This window comes from Gouania willdenowi, chromosome 14 (assembly GCF_900634775.1).
Source record: "Gouania willdenowi chromosome 14, fGouWil2.1, whole genome shotgun sequence".
Lineage (NCBI taxonomy): Eukaryota > Metazoa > Chordata > Actinopteri > Blenniiformes > Gobiesocidae > Gouania > Gouania willdenowi.
This window is the reverse complement of record NC_041057.1, coordinates 2,496,317-2,514,573: the sequence shown is the minus strand read 5'-3', so window position 1 is coordinate 2,514,573 and position 18,257 is coordinate 2,496,317. Positions and strand designations below refer to the sequence as shown.

General features: G+C 35.4%; 1 protein-coding gene across 1 annotated transcript; it reads right to left on the bottom strand.

The window, feature by feature from the left end:
• Nucleotides 1-164: 164 nt before the first annotated feature.
• LOC114476086 (histone acetyltransferase KAT5-like) lies at nucleotides 165-12,689 on the bottom strand. The gene is given in 22 exon segments (XM_028467348.1): nucleotides 165-559; nucleotides 561-626; nucleotides 1,138-1,219; nucleotides 1,305-1,464; nucleotides 3,353-3,446; nucleotides 4,701-4,841; nucleotides 5,384-5,473; nucleotides 5,556-5,716; nucleotides 5,719-5,803; nucleotides 5,927-5,937; nucleotides 5,940-5,994; nucleotides 8,123-8,197; nucleotides 8,287-8,325; nucleotides 8,360-8,442; nucleotides 8,445-8,484; nucleotides 9,999-10,067; nucleotides 10,509-10,541; nucleotides 10,543-10,569; nucleotides 10,572-10,654; nucleotides 10,805-10,873; nucleotides 12,475-12,541; nucleotides 12,623-12,689. Coding segments are annotated over 22 exon segments (1,659 nt in total). The 5' UTR covers nucleotides 12,653-12,689; the 3' UTR covers nucleotides 165-460.
• Nucleotides 12,690-18,257: the final 5,568 nt, after the last annotated feature.

Genomic DNA, 18,257 nt, shown 5'->3' with positions numbered 1-18,257 from the left:
AAATATACAGCGGCTACTTTTACTTTTAAATAACAATACTTTAAGTTTCAGCGACCTTACAAATCAAAACGTCTGTTTTTATTTGTCATCTCAGGCACTCGGAGAATAAAGTTGAAATATTTGCTTAAAAAGGAAGATGAGCAGCTTTTTTTTTTTACACACGCACACACTTTGTCTAGAAAACACTTTCTTTCCTTTCTTAGGATACACACATAATTGATGAGAAGGCGGGGGCTGACTTATTTTACACTCATCATCCTCCTGGTACTTTCCTTCCAGTGCTATGATTGATTATTACCCGAGTTCACACTCTGCTGTTTGACACCACGTTTTGAATTCACAATGATTATATCCAGCTTTTTTTTTTTTTTTGTCAGAATCCTTTAAAGTAGAAAAAATTCCCAGGTACAAAAAAAACAAAAAAGTTTTTTTTTTAAATAAAAATAGTTCCACAACGTGTTCACATCTGCAGCAGTTCCTCAGTTTTGTTTTCTACCACTTTCCTGTTTGCTCCAGTCTTTAGAGTGAAGTGAAGGCATTTGGGGTCGATGCGCAGGTTGTCTTTTCTGCATCGCTTTCTCGTGTCCGTCAACGATGTCCTCTGATAGAGTCAGGATGTACTGACCCTGGAACACACAAATAAAAACAATAATGAAGAATATATCATCGTTTATTAGCCTCCATTACTTTATTTAGACAACTATTTTCCGGACATTAGCCCCATAAGGAAACATCAAAGCCTCTGAGGAAGACTGGCAGTTGACAGTCGAAACATGTCAAGAGATCAAAAGTACATTTCCGGAAAAATTTTTAAACAATACAAAATATACAAAACGACAATAGAAATAATCATGCAAATGATGAAAAACACAAAACAACAGTAAAAATTATACACTAAAATACTCGGGGAAAAAAAAACCACACGGACAAAAAAAATTACAAAATTTGAGAAAATGATAAAAAAAACACCCAAAATGCAATCTTTTTTTTTTTAAGTGAATAGCCACAAGTGAGGAAAACACAGATGCATAAAAATGTGATATCATTAATAATGGTAATAATGGAATGGTAGCACCCTGAATGGTAATGAAATGGTGAGGGTCCTTAGATGGAACAGCCCTGATTGTCGCGTCTCACCTTATAATAGTTGATGAGGTTGAGGTACTGAAGAGTTGAAATAACATCTTCTTTCTTTACACTTGTGATCTCACTGATCTCACTGTGAGGAAAAAGCAGAAAACATGTATCACAGTGAGTTTGTGAGAATAGAAACATAACTAATGAGTGGAGGCACTGAGACACACTTGATGGTGATCTGAGGTCTCTCTCCGTTGTCAGGTTTCAGGTCCATGAGGATCTCTAAGATGGTCTGAGACCAGTAGGAGCGGTAGGACAAGAGGCCGAGGTCAGACAGAGGCTTCTCTGGAGTGCCCGTCTTTCCCTCCACTTTGGAGAGCTCATAGCCTAAAAACAAACAAATCAATAAATAAAATTACAGTGGACAGTGGGGCTGGGTGGTATACCCGGTTCATACAGAATACCTGTATATATTTTCGTTATGAAATTAATTTTTTATAAACAGCCGTGCCGGTGTATTTGATTACACAACTTTCAGAACGCTGCGCCGCGTTTCAGACCGGACCCTTTTCAACGTTGCACTTCTAAATATGAAGGTAAACAGTAGCGCTCTGGTGTTAGTTACAGTGTAAATCATACATGTAAATGGATTAGAAAGACACAATTAAAAGCTCTGAAGCTGTATGTGAGCATGTGTCTGCGTGCGCATGCCTCTGCTACAGCAGAACAACACTCACGGACACAAAGGCACGGTTAGCTTAGTATGTCGGCAGTAATACACAAAAAAATGACAGCAAAGGATCACAATTTGTAATTCCTATAACGTAGAAATAACTCCTGGTGGAGCTGCAAACAAAACATACATTATTCACCATAAGAAACCACCACACCACTGAGTATGCAGCATTTAAAGCTAGAAATCAAGCTAATGCTAAATCTAAGCTAGTGCAGCAAAGAGCCATTGGGCTGCTGTTGCAAACTTGTATTATTACTACTAGTGTGGAATTATTCTACAATATTCACTCAGTAAAATAGACCATCCTAAGTAGGGATGTAACGATTCACTCAACTCACGATATGATTCTTCACGATTTATTTTACAAAATGAAACTAAAAGACTGAAAAATATTCCTTTATTTTTATTGAAAAAAAACTAGAAAATACTGTAATATTTTTTTTTCTTTCATTTTCAAAATAATCCTTTGATAAACTATTCAAAACAATGCAATTTAACTAAACAAATTCTGAATGAAATAAATAAAGAAATAGTACAAATGAAGAAGAAGTTTATTAATTTAAATTATGGCTCTACAGTAAACAATGCAAAACAACATAATAGTTCTTTTTTTCTTAAAAGTACAACTGAAAATGTATTTTGTGCCTTAACAATTGGACTTCAAAAAAACAGTCAGTGTACTGTATTTACATCAGATATTGGTTAGTAGTGAAGTAGCAGTGAAGAAGAGATGCTAATGCGCTAGCAGACAGAGCTAAAAACAACGTGATTTTTACATATATTCAAGTAATATTACAGATATTATTTCGGTGCTAAAGGGGTAAGAAATCATTTATGAACATGTTTAAGAGTAGTAGGCGATTCCGTCCGCCACCTACGCTTCTGGACGGATAAATTATCTACATGACGAGTGCTGCTGTTTGTATCAGGCATTTTCTTCCACGCTACTTGCTTACAATGAGCTGACCAATCGTGGCACAATCAGGTCCAATGTCACTCTCTAGGTTGCCAGTTTGTAATTACAAACAAATGCATAACTGCAGAGTGCATTTCCAGTAATCTATCCAGTTTCGATGCGCACAATGCACAGCAGTACCAGTAACATGCAAGTGGGGTTGCCAGGTTGGGGGCCCTAAGCAGCCACCTTGTCTGCGTATCGGCTGAGCCGATGCTCACGTTACGTGTGAGTGACGTAGTTCAAACAAAAAAAGGATAAATAAATAGCGCCCTCTACTGTTTAAAAAAAGTACTGTGACTCAATTTTCAGAATATCGATATGAACCGAGACACCTATGAATCGATAAATAACTGCCTTATGAATAATCTTTACATCCCTAATCCTGAATCAATCTACTGCAGTAATTCATCTCTCAACCGGTAGAAAATGCTGGTGAACACCTGATTATGCATGGAAAAAAAATATTGTCACTTTAGAATTTTGAAAAACACTGATATATATTTTTGGTCACAGCGCCCAGCCCTAGTGGACAGATGAGTGGAGCAGGAGAAAGAACAGGAGCAGTAGAACGTTTTACTCACTGAACTCAATCAGCAACTTTCCATAACCTCTCCTCTGGTACGGTGGCAGCGTTAGGATGCAGGCTACGTTATAATCCTCCGTCGACTCTTTTTCCTTCACATCAGAGGGTCAGGGGTCAACAATCTATCTGAAACTGTGAACTACTTCAAGATAATAATAGTATGAAGGGCTACCAGTTTAAAAAGCACTTATTAAATACTACATTTTTACGTTTTCACTTTAGGTTTCAACATGCAGCATTTTATTTCTCCAAATGTATGCAATTAATTCCATTTTGTTTCACAGAAATCTTGATTTTCTCCTTTAATAGCCACTAAAAACTTTAAATAATCATGAAATATGGTTGTACACTTTAACCATCATGTAATATTTAATGAAAATCCACTTTGTGTTTTTTTCAGAGGGTGTCAAACTCATTTTAGTTCAGGGGCCAAAGATCAAATAGTTTGATTTAAAGTGGGACGCAGATTATAAGCGGAAAACACGAGCGTTTTCACAATGATTTCCCCAGGTTTGCATTTTGACGTATAAATGATACATAAAGTATGTAAAACTATCCGACAGTATCCAAGCAATAAGTAACTGATATCAGTCCCTGCTGGATATTCTCTTTTAAATTTCATTGATTATGTGACAAATTTTTATTTAATTTTGGGAAATTATGAGAAACAAATTCAGGACAATTGAGTACTTTGAACAATTTGAGATGTAAAAATTCAATTCAACTTCATTTGTATAGCGCAATTTAGAAAAGCGCTTATCAAAACATAAATTCATAATAAGAAGAAAAACCCAACAAGATCCACATGAACAAGCAGACAAATGACTACAGTCATGTGATAAAAGCGTGGAAAAATTGCGATTCTTCAAATCTTGTGGAGATTCATTGAATTGGTATAATTAGATATCTGAGATTTTATTTACTTTCTCAACTGCGCCAAATTGGATGGTCTAAAATGCCGGTTTTGGCACCCGGGGCCTTGAGTTTGACACATCTTATCACAACCCATACAACAATCTGTGACACCTACAAACATTTATCACAATGTTTCAGTGAAAAGTAACATTGAAAGATGGTTAATCTAATCCAAAAATGTATAAAGCAGTAATTATTCTACATCTGTTATATGGATTTATCTGTGTGAGTTTGAAACCTGGGAAGTAAATCAGATTTTAGTTGGAGCTCATTGGTGACAAGAGGCCTGAGGGCATCAACATGGTCCATGTGGGCTACCTGGTGCCCGCAGACCCCATGTTGGTAACCACTGCTCGACAGGAACTGTTACAAACAGAAACAAACACACACCCTACGCTGCACAGAGTGCATGTGTGTGTGTGTTTTGGTACCTTGGAGAAGTATCCCACTATGTGGAAGCCTTTGGAGTCGTACTCCGTCATTACGTAGAAAAGGAACGGGTCTGTGTCATAATACAAGGTTTTGTGGTCCAGGAAACACTTTGCTAGTAAACACAGGTTCTGAGAATAATTCTGGAAGGAAACAAGAAGCGTTCATCAGTCAACAGAAGTAAACACAGAAAAACACTACGGGTGCGTTCACACCGACTGGTAGTTTCTCTGATAGTCGTCCTCATTTTGTCCAGGTGTGAACACTAAGTTTAGAGTGATTAGCATTAGCAGCGCCGGAACACAACCAAACACACCTGCGATTGACGTAGTTTAATTTAGTTTTTTTTTTTATTATCGTCGTGTGTATGTTTTGGTATATTTGTATTTCTTTTGTGTGTTTTTGATGCCTATGTTTTTGGAGTCATTTGTAAAATATTGAACTCTTTTGTTGTTTGTGTTATGTTGTCTCTTTTTGTGATTTTAGTCAATTATGTATTTTTGGAGTCATTTAGCATTTTTATTAATTGGTGTGTTTTTTGTTGTCCTGTGTTTGTTTAGTGTTCTCTGAACGCAAACCGAGCCAAACCAAGGAGACCAAACCCTCAGCCGTCCGGTGTGAATGCAACCTATAAGCAAGCAAGTGAATAAGGTTTAAAAAGTGTTTAAAAAAAACTTGCACCAACTTTGTTTTTCCTGCCGTCGATCTCAAAGAAAGATATGGTGCCTTTGCGGTAGATCTCGTTTCCAGGAGGATGTCTCAAATTACATTTGGTCTGCAGAGAAACAACATGAGAACAATTAGATCTGTCAAGCTGAAGGAGGAGGAGGAGGAGTGACTTCAGGAGAAGACTTTACCAAATGTCTCTGGAGACACTTGAGGCTTTTAAGGTACTTGAGACAGAACTCGCAGAGGTAGAGGATGGGCAGGGACGTGAGCTCCTGAGGGTACGGGGAGAAGTACCACGGCTTTAGTCTGTGGCGTCCCAGCTCGATGCACTCGATGTTCTTCATTCTGTGACGATGTCGTCGTGGCTGCGATCGGACACCAGGCTGCCCGTCATCCGGGGGGCGGTGGGAATACCGTCTGAACTGTCCTGGGAATCCTGTGAAGAAGATCAGCAATGTTATGAAGCTTCTCCACAGCGAGCAAAAACAACATGAACCTCAATGAATCACTAGTAAGAAGCAGAATTTGGACAGAAGCAGTAGTAGGAAATCCAACAGACCTCTGGTGGTGTAGAAAGACACTGGCACTTTGAGGGGGGGTGTTGTTATACTGCAAAACCTTTATCATCTAGCAGAAAAACACACAAACACCAGCTTTTGGAAACTAAAGACGGAAATGGAATGATTCCCGTTAGACTCAACATGTTGGTCAACAGGTTGAGTAACTTGGAAATCTAAATATCTGAATAAATATATTTTTTCATTTTTATTTATTCAGTTTATTTCCGACATGGTTACATTCACTTTTTTTTTTCTTTACATTTTTTTTAATACATGCCGAAAAAGGAGACGAGAGAAGCAGTTTGCTTATCTGGGTCCCGTCCCCTGTTTTACATCGCAAATTTACATGGGTTTACATGTCCTCTCTGGTCAAACATTCTTGAGTTGTTCTGAACAGTCCTTTTTTGTGTATTCTCATCTGTAGTCAGTGTTGTCTTGTTTTTAATCCTCCTCCTCTCTATCGTTGTTCGTGTTGGCCTTGTTCCCTGCCACACGTTGTTAGCATTCCTCCAGTTCAAGAATAGTTCCTCTTTTAAAGGTATTTGGAAGGTTTTTTCCCTTTCATCCATAATGTCACCACTCGGGAATGTCTCTTTTGGACACACAAGTTTGCAGCTTGTTTTGTCTCTACGTCAAGGTTAATCCAGCTGTTGTTAGTTCTATTGGCAGTGTTGTATTTTCCACTGTTAGATTTAACTTGTATAAACACATTATTATATCTTAGTTCATAAGAAAGGTAGTAATTTCATTGTATTATATCTTAGTTCATAAGCAAGGTAGTAATTTCATTGTACAGGAAAACGTGTTTCTAACTGCACATATGACAATAAACACTTTGAATTTAAATTTAATGTAATCCTTAATCACCCCACCACCTAGCAATTGAAATGAATAAATGACAGAACCTTTTTTACTTGGTTTCCACATTTAATTCAATCTCCGTAAAAAAATCACAGTCTAGGTTTGTTTCCAGTGCTTATATAGATCTGGGTCCATATCCATGATTACCATCAGTAATGTTGTTGTTTAGGTGGATCGTTCATATTTTCCCAAGTCTTCCATCGTTTTGATGAGGATTGGTTTTCCGTTCTCTTCTCCCAGTGGTGTGATGTAAATCCTGCAGTTTCTTGTCCACGTCCTCACAATTTTTCCTCCTTTTTTTATTTGGCGTGCCTTCCATGCAATGCTTGCATTTTGTTTCGTCAGGTTTTCATTGATGTACACCTTCGTTCCCATCAGTTTATTTCCTTGCTTCAGTAGTTCTCCTTTGAATTTCATATTCGTGAGGTTATTTTTACAGCTCTGTTATCATTTTCTTTGGCAGGAGATGGCAGGAGTTGATGTTGTCAGGGTTCAGGACAATGTCCTTCGACTCCAGGTATTCAATGACCTGTTGTTCAATCGATTTTGCTTCTTCGTCACTCGCGTAGCTCCTGGGTTTTATCTTTAGGCCTGTGATGATGACATCTTTCTCTCTTTCCTTTTGTTCCAGCTGTTCAACCCTGACGTTTCAAACAATTTTATCTCTTCTCTCAGCATTTCTTTCATTCTTTCTTTCAGTACCTTTGCTTCGCTTTGTAGGTTTTCCAGCGTCTTTTCAACGACTTTATCTCGGCAGATAGGTTTCGTAGCTACAACGTTTTTACGCTTACATGAGGTTTTTCAGATGTTTCCAAATTGAAATGTATCACAAAACCCAAAGTAACAATGCCTCTAAACAACCATCAACAGAAACGCGTTCAAAGTGCTATTATACTTTTCACAACTTTAGAAACACTGCTTTTATTTTGCAAAAAACTATAATGAAACACAGTCAAGATGGCATACACTAAGACTATCCCATATTTTTACCAACGCTATCAGCAGCACGCACAAACAGTAGCTGCATTTCCATTACCCCTGGAAATGCGCAAAATCTAAAAAGCGGCAACTGGTAATGGAAAAACCTGAATTTCCAAAAAAAGCTAAAAAGCTAACAAGCCACACTACAGAACTCACTCACATGTGCTGTCCTTTAATAGGAGGAAAAAGCCTAAAGTGGCACATATTGTGCAGCTGTTTGTTAATAAATGTGTCTGTGTGGAATTTTTATTAGTTTTGATCCACATCACCCAGTGCTACGTCAGGGTTTAGTTACTTTTTAAATATTCTATTGTCACTGACCTGCAGCACACACTTAAACCATGTTTACTCACCTCATCAGCTCGTTCACAGTTCGCTTTCCTCTTCCTGCCGGGCTGGGGGGGAACGGGCCGCCGCGCCGTCCCGTTCTACGGATGGAAACAAGCCAATGGTTGAGTATAGAGGAAAAAAAGGGCAGAAATTTCCCAGTAGTGGAAGCAAAGTGGGCTCTGTGTACCGTGGTGAGCGAGGAGTGCTGTTCATGGTCTTCACGGGACTTAAAGGGGCGTGGCGGTGGCGGTGGTGGGGACAGCGCTGCTCTCTCTCACGGCGGGAAAAACAGACGCCTGAGTGGCTTCAGCTGGACTTGGCAGGGAGGGCGTGGGGATAGCAGGGATACCTGAGTTGCCATGGGAACAGCCTCCACTTTCCTCTTCTACAGCAGACAAGACAGAATTAGCCAGGTTTGTTTCAAACGGGGCACAAAAATCACACGTGAATAAAAGATTTCACATTTTTATGATCATTTTCTTTATTTCGCCTGCCCAGAAGGTGTTTGTACTTAATTTCACTTCTTTATGCGAACAATGTGTCGATGTAGATCCAGCACATTGTGCACAAGACTGTGTCTGTTTAATAGCCACAGCAAATCAAATTGAACAGATTGTTTGTTTTAATTAACGCCTCGCTTAAACCTGGTGTTAAGATGTGAAGAAAGTCTTCGGCTGTGTTTGAAATCACATACTAACAACGCACCACTCCTACTACTCATACTACAGGGGTGTCAAACTCATTTTAGTTCAGGGGCCAAATACGGAGCAGTTTAAAATACAAAATATGTAAGGAACCGACAATATCCAAGCAATTAGTGACATATCAGTCGCAACAAGGTCTTCCACTTTAAATTTCCTAGATTTGTGACCATTTTCTATTTATTAAAGGAAATATTATGTAGGAATTTGGGAAAAATGAAGGATTGGCACATATTGTGCAGCTGTTTGTTAATAATTTCCCTTTGTGTATTTTTTTTCCTCCTTTTGTGTATTTGGTTGTCCTATGTGTTTGTGCATTTTTTCAGTAATTTTGGATGTCTTTCCGAGTCGTTTTGTATATTTTTGGTATGTATGTATGTTCTTGGATTTTTGTCGTTCCATTGTGTAATTTTTCCTCTTTGTGTCCTTTTGTGTATTTTTCATGTTTTATGTGTATTTTTGTTGCCCATTGTGCAGCTTTTCTATCCTTTTGTGTATTTGCTGTTCATTTTGTATATATTTTTTTTAAATCAGAATCAGAAAGGTTTTTCATTTTTTTTGTTGCCCCATTGTGATGGTTTTTCTCTTTTGTGTATTTTGTTGTCCTTTTAAGTATTTATGTTTTTCTTTTGTCTATTTCTCTGTAAAATGTTTATTTTTTTGCTGTCATTATGTGCATGTTACTTTGGGGGCCGCTAGTTGCTCATGTTTGTGATTTACACACTAGGTATATCATTTTTGTTTTACCATACTTAAAATTACTGTGATGTTATTTTAGCCTGTGTGGCATTTTGCATTAGGAAATTTAACCTTGATCTGTCTTTATGGTCAGACTTTATTTGAATTAAAATTATTGAGATTTACACTCATAAATCAACATTTTGAGAAAGAATATCGAGATATGAATTTAGATCCATATGGCCCAGCTCTAACATATATATATAGTAGACAGTATACACTCATTAAGTGTATAGTACGTTACTATGACGTTTCAAACACAGTCTTTGTCTGCATAGATGTGAAGAAGTATAAAGATTCCGTTGATAAACAGCTGGACAACACGTTCCTTGTTTTTGACAAAAATTGGTTAAGTAAACCCTCAGCGCGAGCATGCAGGCACTCAGCGAGCAAACACACGTTAACACCAGGTTCACAACGAGCTCTCACTCATGTCTGAAATGGTAAATTCAACTTGTACCGGCGTGGGGAGGGTTTTGCCTCTGGAAGGAGCTGTGGCAGATTGTAGGTTGAGATCTAGACTCTTCCTCTGAATTGAACAGAAAAGGAAGAGAAGGAAGGGCATTAAATGGTGTCCGGGTTAGCCCTTGGGGCTAACGCTAGCAACCAAACAACAGACGGCGGACGAACACACACACATCATTAGGACTTTCTATGGCAGGATTTCTGATTGGAGTAGTTGATATTCTGTTAAAAACAAATTATTTATGGCAGGAAAAAAACTGGATATCGTGGATAAAGTGGTAATGATGTTAATAGTTGAGTTAAATTGATCTTTTTGACATCCTATTAGGTCAAAACTGCTTGAAGTATGCCTACTGACAAACAAATACACAAAATATATGAGGCAGATTTCAGAAAATATTCATATCACAGCGGCTTGTACATGTTTAAACTATTTCATGATGCAAAGACAACATTAAATCGTTACAGAAAGAGCTAAAAAAAAAAAAAAAGAAGAAATATTTACACTTGGCACTTCTCTCTCAGGAGAACTGGGTTTTGGAACCTGGTAGTCCATTCTTTGTTGGGAGTTTTTTGCCTCTTTTTTGGGAAACTGAAGCTTCTTCATGTCCAGCCGGTCTGATGTGACCCACTCATCCAGGCGCTTGTTGACTTGAAACAGAAAATACATAGTTTTTGGTGAGGATATGATTATTAAAAACCATCAATGTTACAAGATTTTTAACAGCAATTTTGGAATAAATTAAATTAAATTAATTTAAAAAGCTTAAACAACAAAATATAATAATAATAATTACTTACAGTCAATGTAGTGGACATAGTAGTGTTTTCTCCCCGAGACTTCCTTCACACTCAGTATTTCAGCCAAAGCTGTTGAAGAAAAAAGAGCAGGGTTTATAATTTAGGAACAGACAGTAAAAAAATTAAAGTGAGGTTTCATGATCATAATTCATTGAATGCTTTTTTGACCATCTGATACATTATGAAAATTCCCAACAAATCAACCACATGTGCTACAGATTTACAACTTTCATTCCATTCCAAATGTAGCCCCAACACTGAAGAATCTTTTGTCCATTCAACACCATTGTTAATGATGATGTCCATCACTGTTTATATTAAAAACTAAAACTTACACCTGTCTCCCTCCTGCATTTTATGCTTAACTGACACCAAACTGTCTACGGTTCATCTTCAGACACAAACCATCCACCCACATTTAGGATTTATCCAAACATTTAGCCTAAAATGCATCAAAAAGTCACTGTAAAACACATACTTGCAAACTTTTGCTAAAAACAGTTGAAAATTCATTGAAAAAAAAATAAACATTTTGGAGTTATTGTAGATGATTGTTTGGAAAATATTAGAATTTTTATCTCAAAACAGATTTTTTTTTTTAACAATTAGTCAATGCAAAATGACATTTTTAATGTTTTTTTTTTTTTTTTGTGGAATTTATGGAGCAGATAAATCATGGTCAAAACAAATTACCAACTAATTCCATGAGAATGAAGTAGTCTCGAAATAATATACTATATTCCCATAAAATTTACAACTTTAATCTCAAAATTATATGACTTTAATCTCAAATATTTTGACTTTAATCTAATAAAATCACTACTTGATTCTCATGAAATTACAAACTTTATTCATGAAATATTACGACTTTAATCTAATAAAATTACTACTTTATTCTCATGAAATAACAACTTTATTCACGAAATATTACAACTTTAATCTCAAAAAATTATGACTTTAAACTAAAAATTCTATTACTATAATCTCAAAATACTACGACTTTAATTTAATAAAATTACTACTTTATTCATGAAATATTATGACTTTAATCTAAAAATACTACTATTCTCACAAAATTACAACTTTATTCGTGAAATATCTCGACTTTATTCTCGTAGTGCTCAGATTTATTTTAATTTTAATGCGGCCCTGGACAAATATTGGCTACTATAATAATAATGTTATGATTAATAATACTACTAATAAGATACAATGCAGTTTATAATGCATACATTTGACTAATTGTCATTGCAGAGGAAATCTTTATATTAAATATGCGCCCCATATTTAGATCAAATTTAGGTAAAATAATTTTCAAGGAGAGAAAACTGAATAATTTTAGCACAAAAGAGTTGAACCTGATTGTGTTTATTAGGTATGGTACTTTTTTTCATGTCAAACAAAGTGTTTTCACTCACAAACTACTTCAGTGGAGCGGAGTGACAAATGTAAACATCAGGCTAACGTGCTGTGTTTTTTAAGCTAGTGATGCTGCAGTGAGTGTGAACGATGCTAACGATGCTAACAGCTGACATAGCTGAGCCTCGGTGACACCGTGTGGCTGACTGTGTTCCTCTCAGCGTGTTTACGGCATCTCATCACATCACAGCAGCAGTTAGCCTTAGCTTAGCATTAGCTTAGCATCAGAAAAACAAACGGACTGCACTTACGCCACTCGTCCTCATGCTCTTGGTTTTTGCGCAGGACCGGGAGGCGGCAGCCCTCCACGATCTCGACCTGTACAAGACAAATATATCCATTTGTGTCCTGAAACGACTCTTTGTGTCAGGAATGACAATAAATATTTCCGAAACCTACCGATGATGAGCTGTCCGCCATTTTCGTCATCTGTGCGAGCAGGAGCGGGGTGTTGTGGGAAAATGCCGGTCCGGTACAAAGACGAAACAAACGACAAGAAAATCCCGCCACAACAAGCGGAAGTGGTTCACGCAACGTCTAAAAATAGCCGAATGTAGTCTTTGGAAATCCGGCCAAACAAAAATGACTAAGCACGTTACACTGTAATTCCAGCAAGATTCTTTCTGTCTTCTTTTTGAATAGTATTAACTATTTTCTGACATGTTTTGACTTTCAACCTCCAGTCAACTGCTAATTGCTTGATTGATCATTTTTTGGAGTTTCTTTGTGTGTTTTTGTTGTCATTATGCATATTTTTTTTGTTGTTTTATGTGTTATAAGTCATTTTATGTCTTTTCATTGTCATTTTTGGTTTCTGGGGGTCATTTTGTGTGTTTTTATGTTTTTTTTTTTTCATTTTGTGTGTTTTTGTTGTCATTTTGCATATTTTTCTGTCATTCATTATTTTTTTGTTGTCGTTTTGTGTGTTTCATCAATCATTTTGTGTCTTTTCATTGTCATTTTTAGTTTCTGGGGTCATTTTGTCTGTTTTTATGGATATTTTTCTGTCATTTTGTGTATTTTTGTTGTTATTATGTGCATTTTTACTTCATGTGTTCTTCTTCTTGTCATTTTGTGTTTTTCCTCTCATTGCGTGGGAATTTTTGTTACATACTTTTAAATTTTCTCATTTTCTGATTCAAAAACCATTGTTGATAAAATTTAGCTGATAAAGTTCATTGAAACAAAACCACCACTTAATAACTAAAGTCAAAACTTCACCAATAATATTCCTTCTGAAATTTTCTGAAACCAAATAGATAAATAAACAAACACATGATATGGCAATGATTTATAAACCACTTCATATCAAATTATTGTCTTGAATTAGAATTTGGGGGGATTTGTTTTGGGGCCACACAAAATCAGTCTGAGGGTTGTCAGTGTGAGGCATACAGTGGTGATCATTTTAATACACTGACAAAAACAGACCAACCCTTTGTTCTTTCATGCATTAATGCTCGGATTAGTCATCATCATAATTCTAAATACTCACATTAATATTGTGACCCTCGGATCAGATACAATCACATTTTTGTGGCCCCAGCTGTGATAAAAGATGCAGGACTTAAAGCCAAAGTAACATCCATTTTGTCCAATAGGTGGCGGTATTGTTCTCTTTTTATTTGCACTAAATGTAACCACATTAAAGTTTGCGTTTTTTTCATTGTTAATGTATGTTTCGAGCTACTTTTTTTGCATTGGATTTTATCCAGCCAGCAAAACAATAATTTCTTTTTGCAAATACTTTGGTGAGTATTAAAGTACATTTACATCTGAAATTATGACTCCACTGTCATGGACAATGTTAGTGTAAGATCATCACCGTGTTTTAGTAAATCAGAAATAAAAGAAATCCTGCAGTGAGGCTTTAATTGTGGCTATATTATTATTATTATTATTATTATTATTATTATTATTATTATTATTATTATTATTATTTATAAGAATGAAAAGCAATTATTGTAGTTTAGGGAAAAAAAAGGATATCATTCTTGAACAGTCATATAATATTAGCATTTTGAGGAGATGGAAAAACAGATCGAACCTTAAATAATAAATTACATCAGAAGAAAAAACACACCAAAGCTCTTTTGCACACACACCAACCCTTGTGCGCACGCACCAATGCTCTTGCGCACACACTAACAATTGTGGCTACACATTATTATTGCTATTTTTATTTATATAAGAATGAAAAGCGATTATCGTAGCAGAGCAAGTCTTCTCAATTAGAAAAGAAAGGGTTATAAATATTCTTTATTATAATTCTTGAACAGAGTCATACATTATTAGCATTTTTAGGAGATGGAAAAACAGATTGAGCCTTAAATAATAAATTACAGTACATCGGAAGAAAAAAATAAATGAACAGAATATTTATGATAAGAACTAAAAAAACATCACCCAAAAATCTTTACAGTTGTGTTAGCATCTTTAGAATTAAATATGCATGAGGGTGTATGTTTGTATGAAAAACAATTACAATTAAATTTAAAGATAAAAAAGCAACAACGACTGTAAAACATTTAGATTTGAGTGAAACTAAACACCAGAGCCTGAGATAACAATCAATAGAAACTGAATTTCTACAAATTGATGACAGGATTTCAGACCACTTTGTTCTTAAAACTAAATTAAAAAAAAGCAGAATAATACAATCCAAGTCCACATTTTTAGGGCGGAGGCAGAATATTTTTTCTTTTCCTTTGGTATTGATGTTTTTTCTTCTTCCATTCACTGAGTTTTATAGTTTAAATGTCACTTACCTGAAAGTGACTAAACTTTCTGTAAAGTGCAGAACAAACTGACAGTGTCATCATAAACTGCTGCTACACTCCTTCAAAGGTCATTTTTGTTTTTAACACTGTTTTTTAAAAAGTCTGTTTAAGGAAAATAAAATCTAGAAAACAAAAATACACGTCGTATAGTCAAAGAAAAAAAAGACAACCAAAGATCATCTGATAAGTTTCGATTGCAGGATCACATTTCAAAGGTTTGAAGACCTTGGAATAAGTTATTGCACGGAACAAAAAGAAACACAGACAGATTATATGACGAGACTACGGTGCACATTTTAGGACATCCTCAGGCCTCAGAGTGAGGTAACAGTTATTAGGAAACGCTCTGTCATCAATCAGACCAAACGGACTCATGACTCAGCAAAACCCTCCATCAAATGAAACGGCCTCACTTGTCAAACCAAGCACCGTCAAATGACACAATATGCAAAATGACAACAAAAACACATAAAAAGACTCCAAAAACCATACAAAAATACAGAAACACACACAAAAGGGCAAACAACAACAAAAATGACAGACACACAGACACTTCACAAATGCAGAAATCAGTGAGAAAAATACACAAAATTACTACAAAACAACAGAAAAAATGGACAAATCCTTTGTTCTTTCATGTAATATTGCTCAGATTAGTCATCATTATAATTCTAAATACTGATATGTTAATAATGCGACCCTCGGATCAGAAACAATCACATTTTTGTGGCCCCCGCTGTGATAAAAGACTTAAAGCCAAAGTAATGTCCACTTGTCAAACCAAGCGCCATCAAATGACACAGCCTCAGGCTTCAGAATAAAAGTCATCAGAATCAAAGGCCTCAGGACGTGAAACACAACAATGACGGTATATTTTGAAGAAACCGGAAATACACATGATGTCCCGGGGCCGTTGAGTCTGTTGACTTTTATTTTGAAGCCTGAGGCCGAATCATTTGTTTTGAGAAGTGAGGTCGTTTGATTTGACAGAGGTTTCGCTGAGTCATGAGTCCGTTTAGTCTGACAAGTGACAAAGGTTTTCCTGATAACTGATAGCTCATTCTGAGAGCTGAGGATGTGCTAAAATGTACAGCGTACGCGACAGAAGCAACAGCAGTGAGAGGTGTGACGGTGTTTTGACTATTGCTATCGATGACAAAGTCTAAACCTCCTTCGTCTGCGTCGCCATCTGTGAACGCGAGCGCTGATTTGTTCCCTGATCCCAACTCTCTGCTAATGATGCATTCACTAGACATTTTATCAACGTATACCATCTGCTGTGTTCACACACACACACACACACACACACACGCTTCATTCAACACCGATGACTCACATTCCATTCACGATATGCTAAAAATATTCTACAGAATACTAGATGTAAAAACTCAGTAATTTTTTTCATTGCCGACATATTTTAAACATTTAGCGCACTTTCCTCACATTTTGCTCATTTTTCTTTCATTTGAGACAGAAATTCATGTAAAACAGCATGATATCATTGCTAAAAATGTGTAAACATCAAATATACTGCTAAATCTAAATGTAAATGTTAAATGTAAATTCATATGTTAAATCTAAATGGTAATCGAAATCTAAACGTTAAATTGTGTGATTGACTACCCACTTTGTATAATTTCTAAACATTTAGCTTTACACTTGGCAACCGATTTAACATTTAGATTTAAATTTAACATCTAGATTTAAATTTAACATCTAGATTTAAATTTAACATTTCAATTTAACATTTAGATTTAACCTTTAAATTTAACATTTAGATTTAACCTTTAAATTTAACATTTAGATTTAACTTTTACATTTTGATTTAAATTTAACATCTAGATTTAGATTTAACATTTAGATTTAGATTTAACATTTAGGTTTAACATTTAAATTTTACATTTAGGTTTAAAATTTACCTTTCATGTTTACACATTTTTAACCATGTTATCATGCTGTTTTACATGATTTTGTCTCAAATGAAAGAAAAAATTAGCTAAATGTGAGGAATATTAGCTAAACGTTCAAAATATGTCGGCTATGAAACAGTGAGCGAGTTTTTACATTCGGCGTCCCATAGCAGAAAGCTGAGGGCTCAGCTCACATCTCCTCCGACGTACATTTGGATGAGGGAATCAAACGTTGCAAGACACTTTAAAATATGATATTTCATGGGTTTCATTCCTAGATAAACATGCAACAGTCGGTTGCTGTTCTTCTCGTATACGTTCAATGCAGCACTCGTCACAGGGATGAATAAAAAAATAAATAAAATCAAATATAAATAAATCTAAAAAAAAAAAAAAAAAAAAAAACGGGGGAAACTTACATTGAAGAGTGCAAATGTACATTTGTTTACAGCATGACATACTCACTGTACAATCGATTGATTATATACTCACGTTATTTTATGCAATATAATAAGGGTTACTAAGTAGCATAGTTTAGGTAAGAAAGATTTCATAGCAAGTCTATTGGAAAATATTTGCATTGCATTGTGACTAAGAGAGACTTTTCTAACAACGTCATAGTGAATGTATGAGTGTGTATGTACCAGGGTTGGGGTCAATTATAATTGTAATGGTAATTGAAAAAACATGTTGTTGTTATAATCGTAATTGAATTGTCGAGTTAAGATAATTGATGTGGAAACTCTATATAAACTGTTAAACTGTCATTTACAATGTAAACAAACACAATACTTGGGAACCATGTTACAGTTCTACGACTTATACATAGGCATACGTAGTTAGCAATTTTTAAAATATGTTTCATATGAAGTTTATCTGTCAGTTTTCTTAAATATAATTTTACCATTTAAAAAAATAATAAAAATATCTGGGTGTACTGACAGAAAAAAAGCTCAGACGTCCACATCAAAAATATTAAAACCAATATTTTCATGGATAAGGATGAAAAATAAACAAGATGTTATATAATAGTTTAAGTGTATTTTACAGCTGATTTAAGACATTAAAAGAGATGCAAACACAAGAGTTTTAATGGGTTATTTATCAAAGGCTCATATTAATATTTTTATAGCGCTTCGAGTTGACTATTGTAATTTACGCTATATAAATAAAGTTTAATTGAATTGAATTAATTGTAAATAATTGTAATTGAGAACATAATTGTAATTGACTTTCCGGGAAAAAATAATAATTGGAATTTGGAAAAAATGCTGGTCAAAATAATCGTAATTGAGTTGTAATTGAACACGAACGATTGTAGACATAATTGTAATTTAAAAAAGT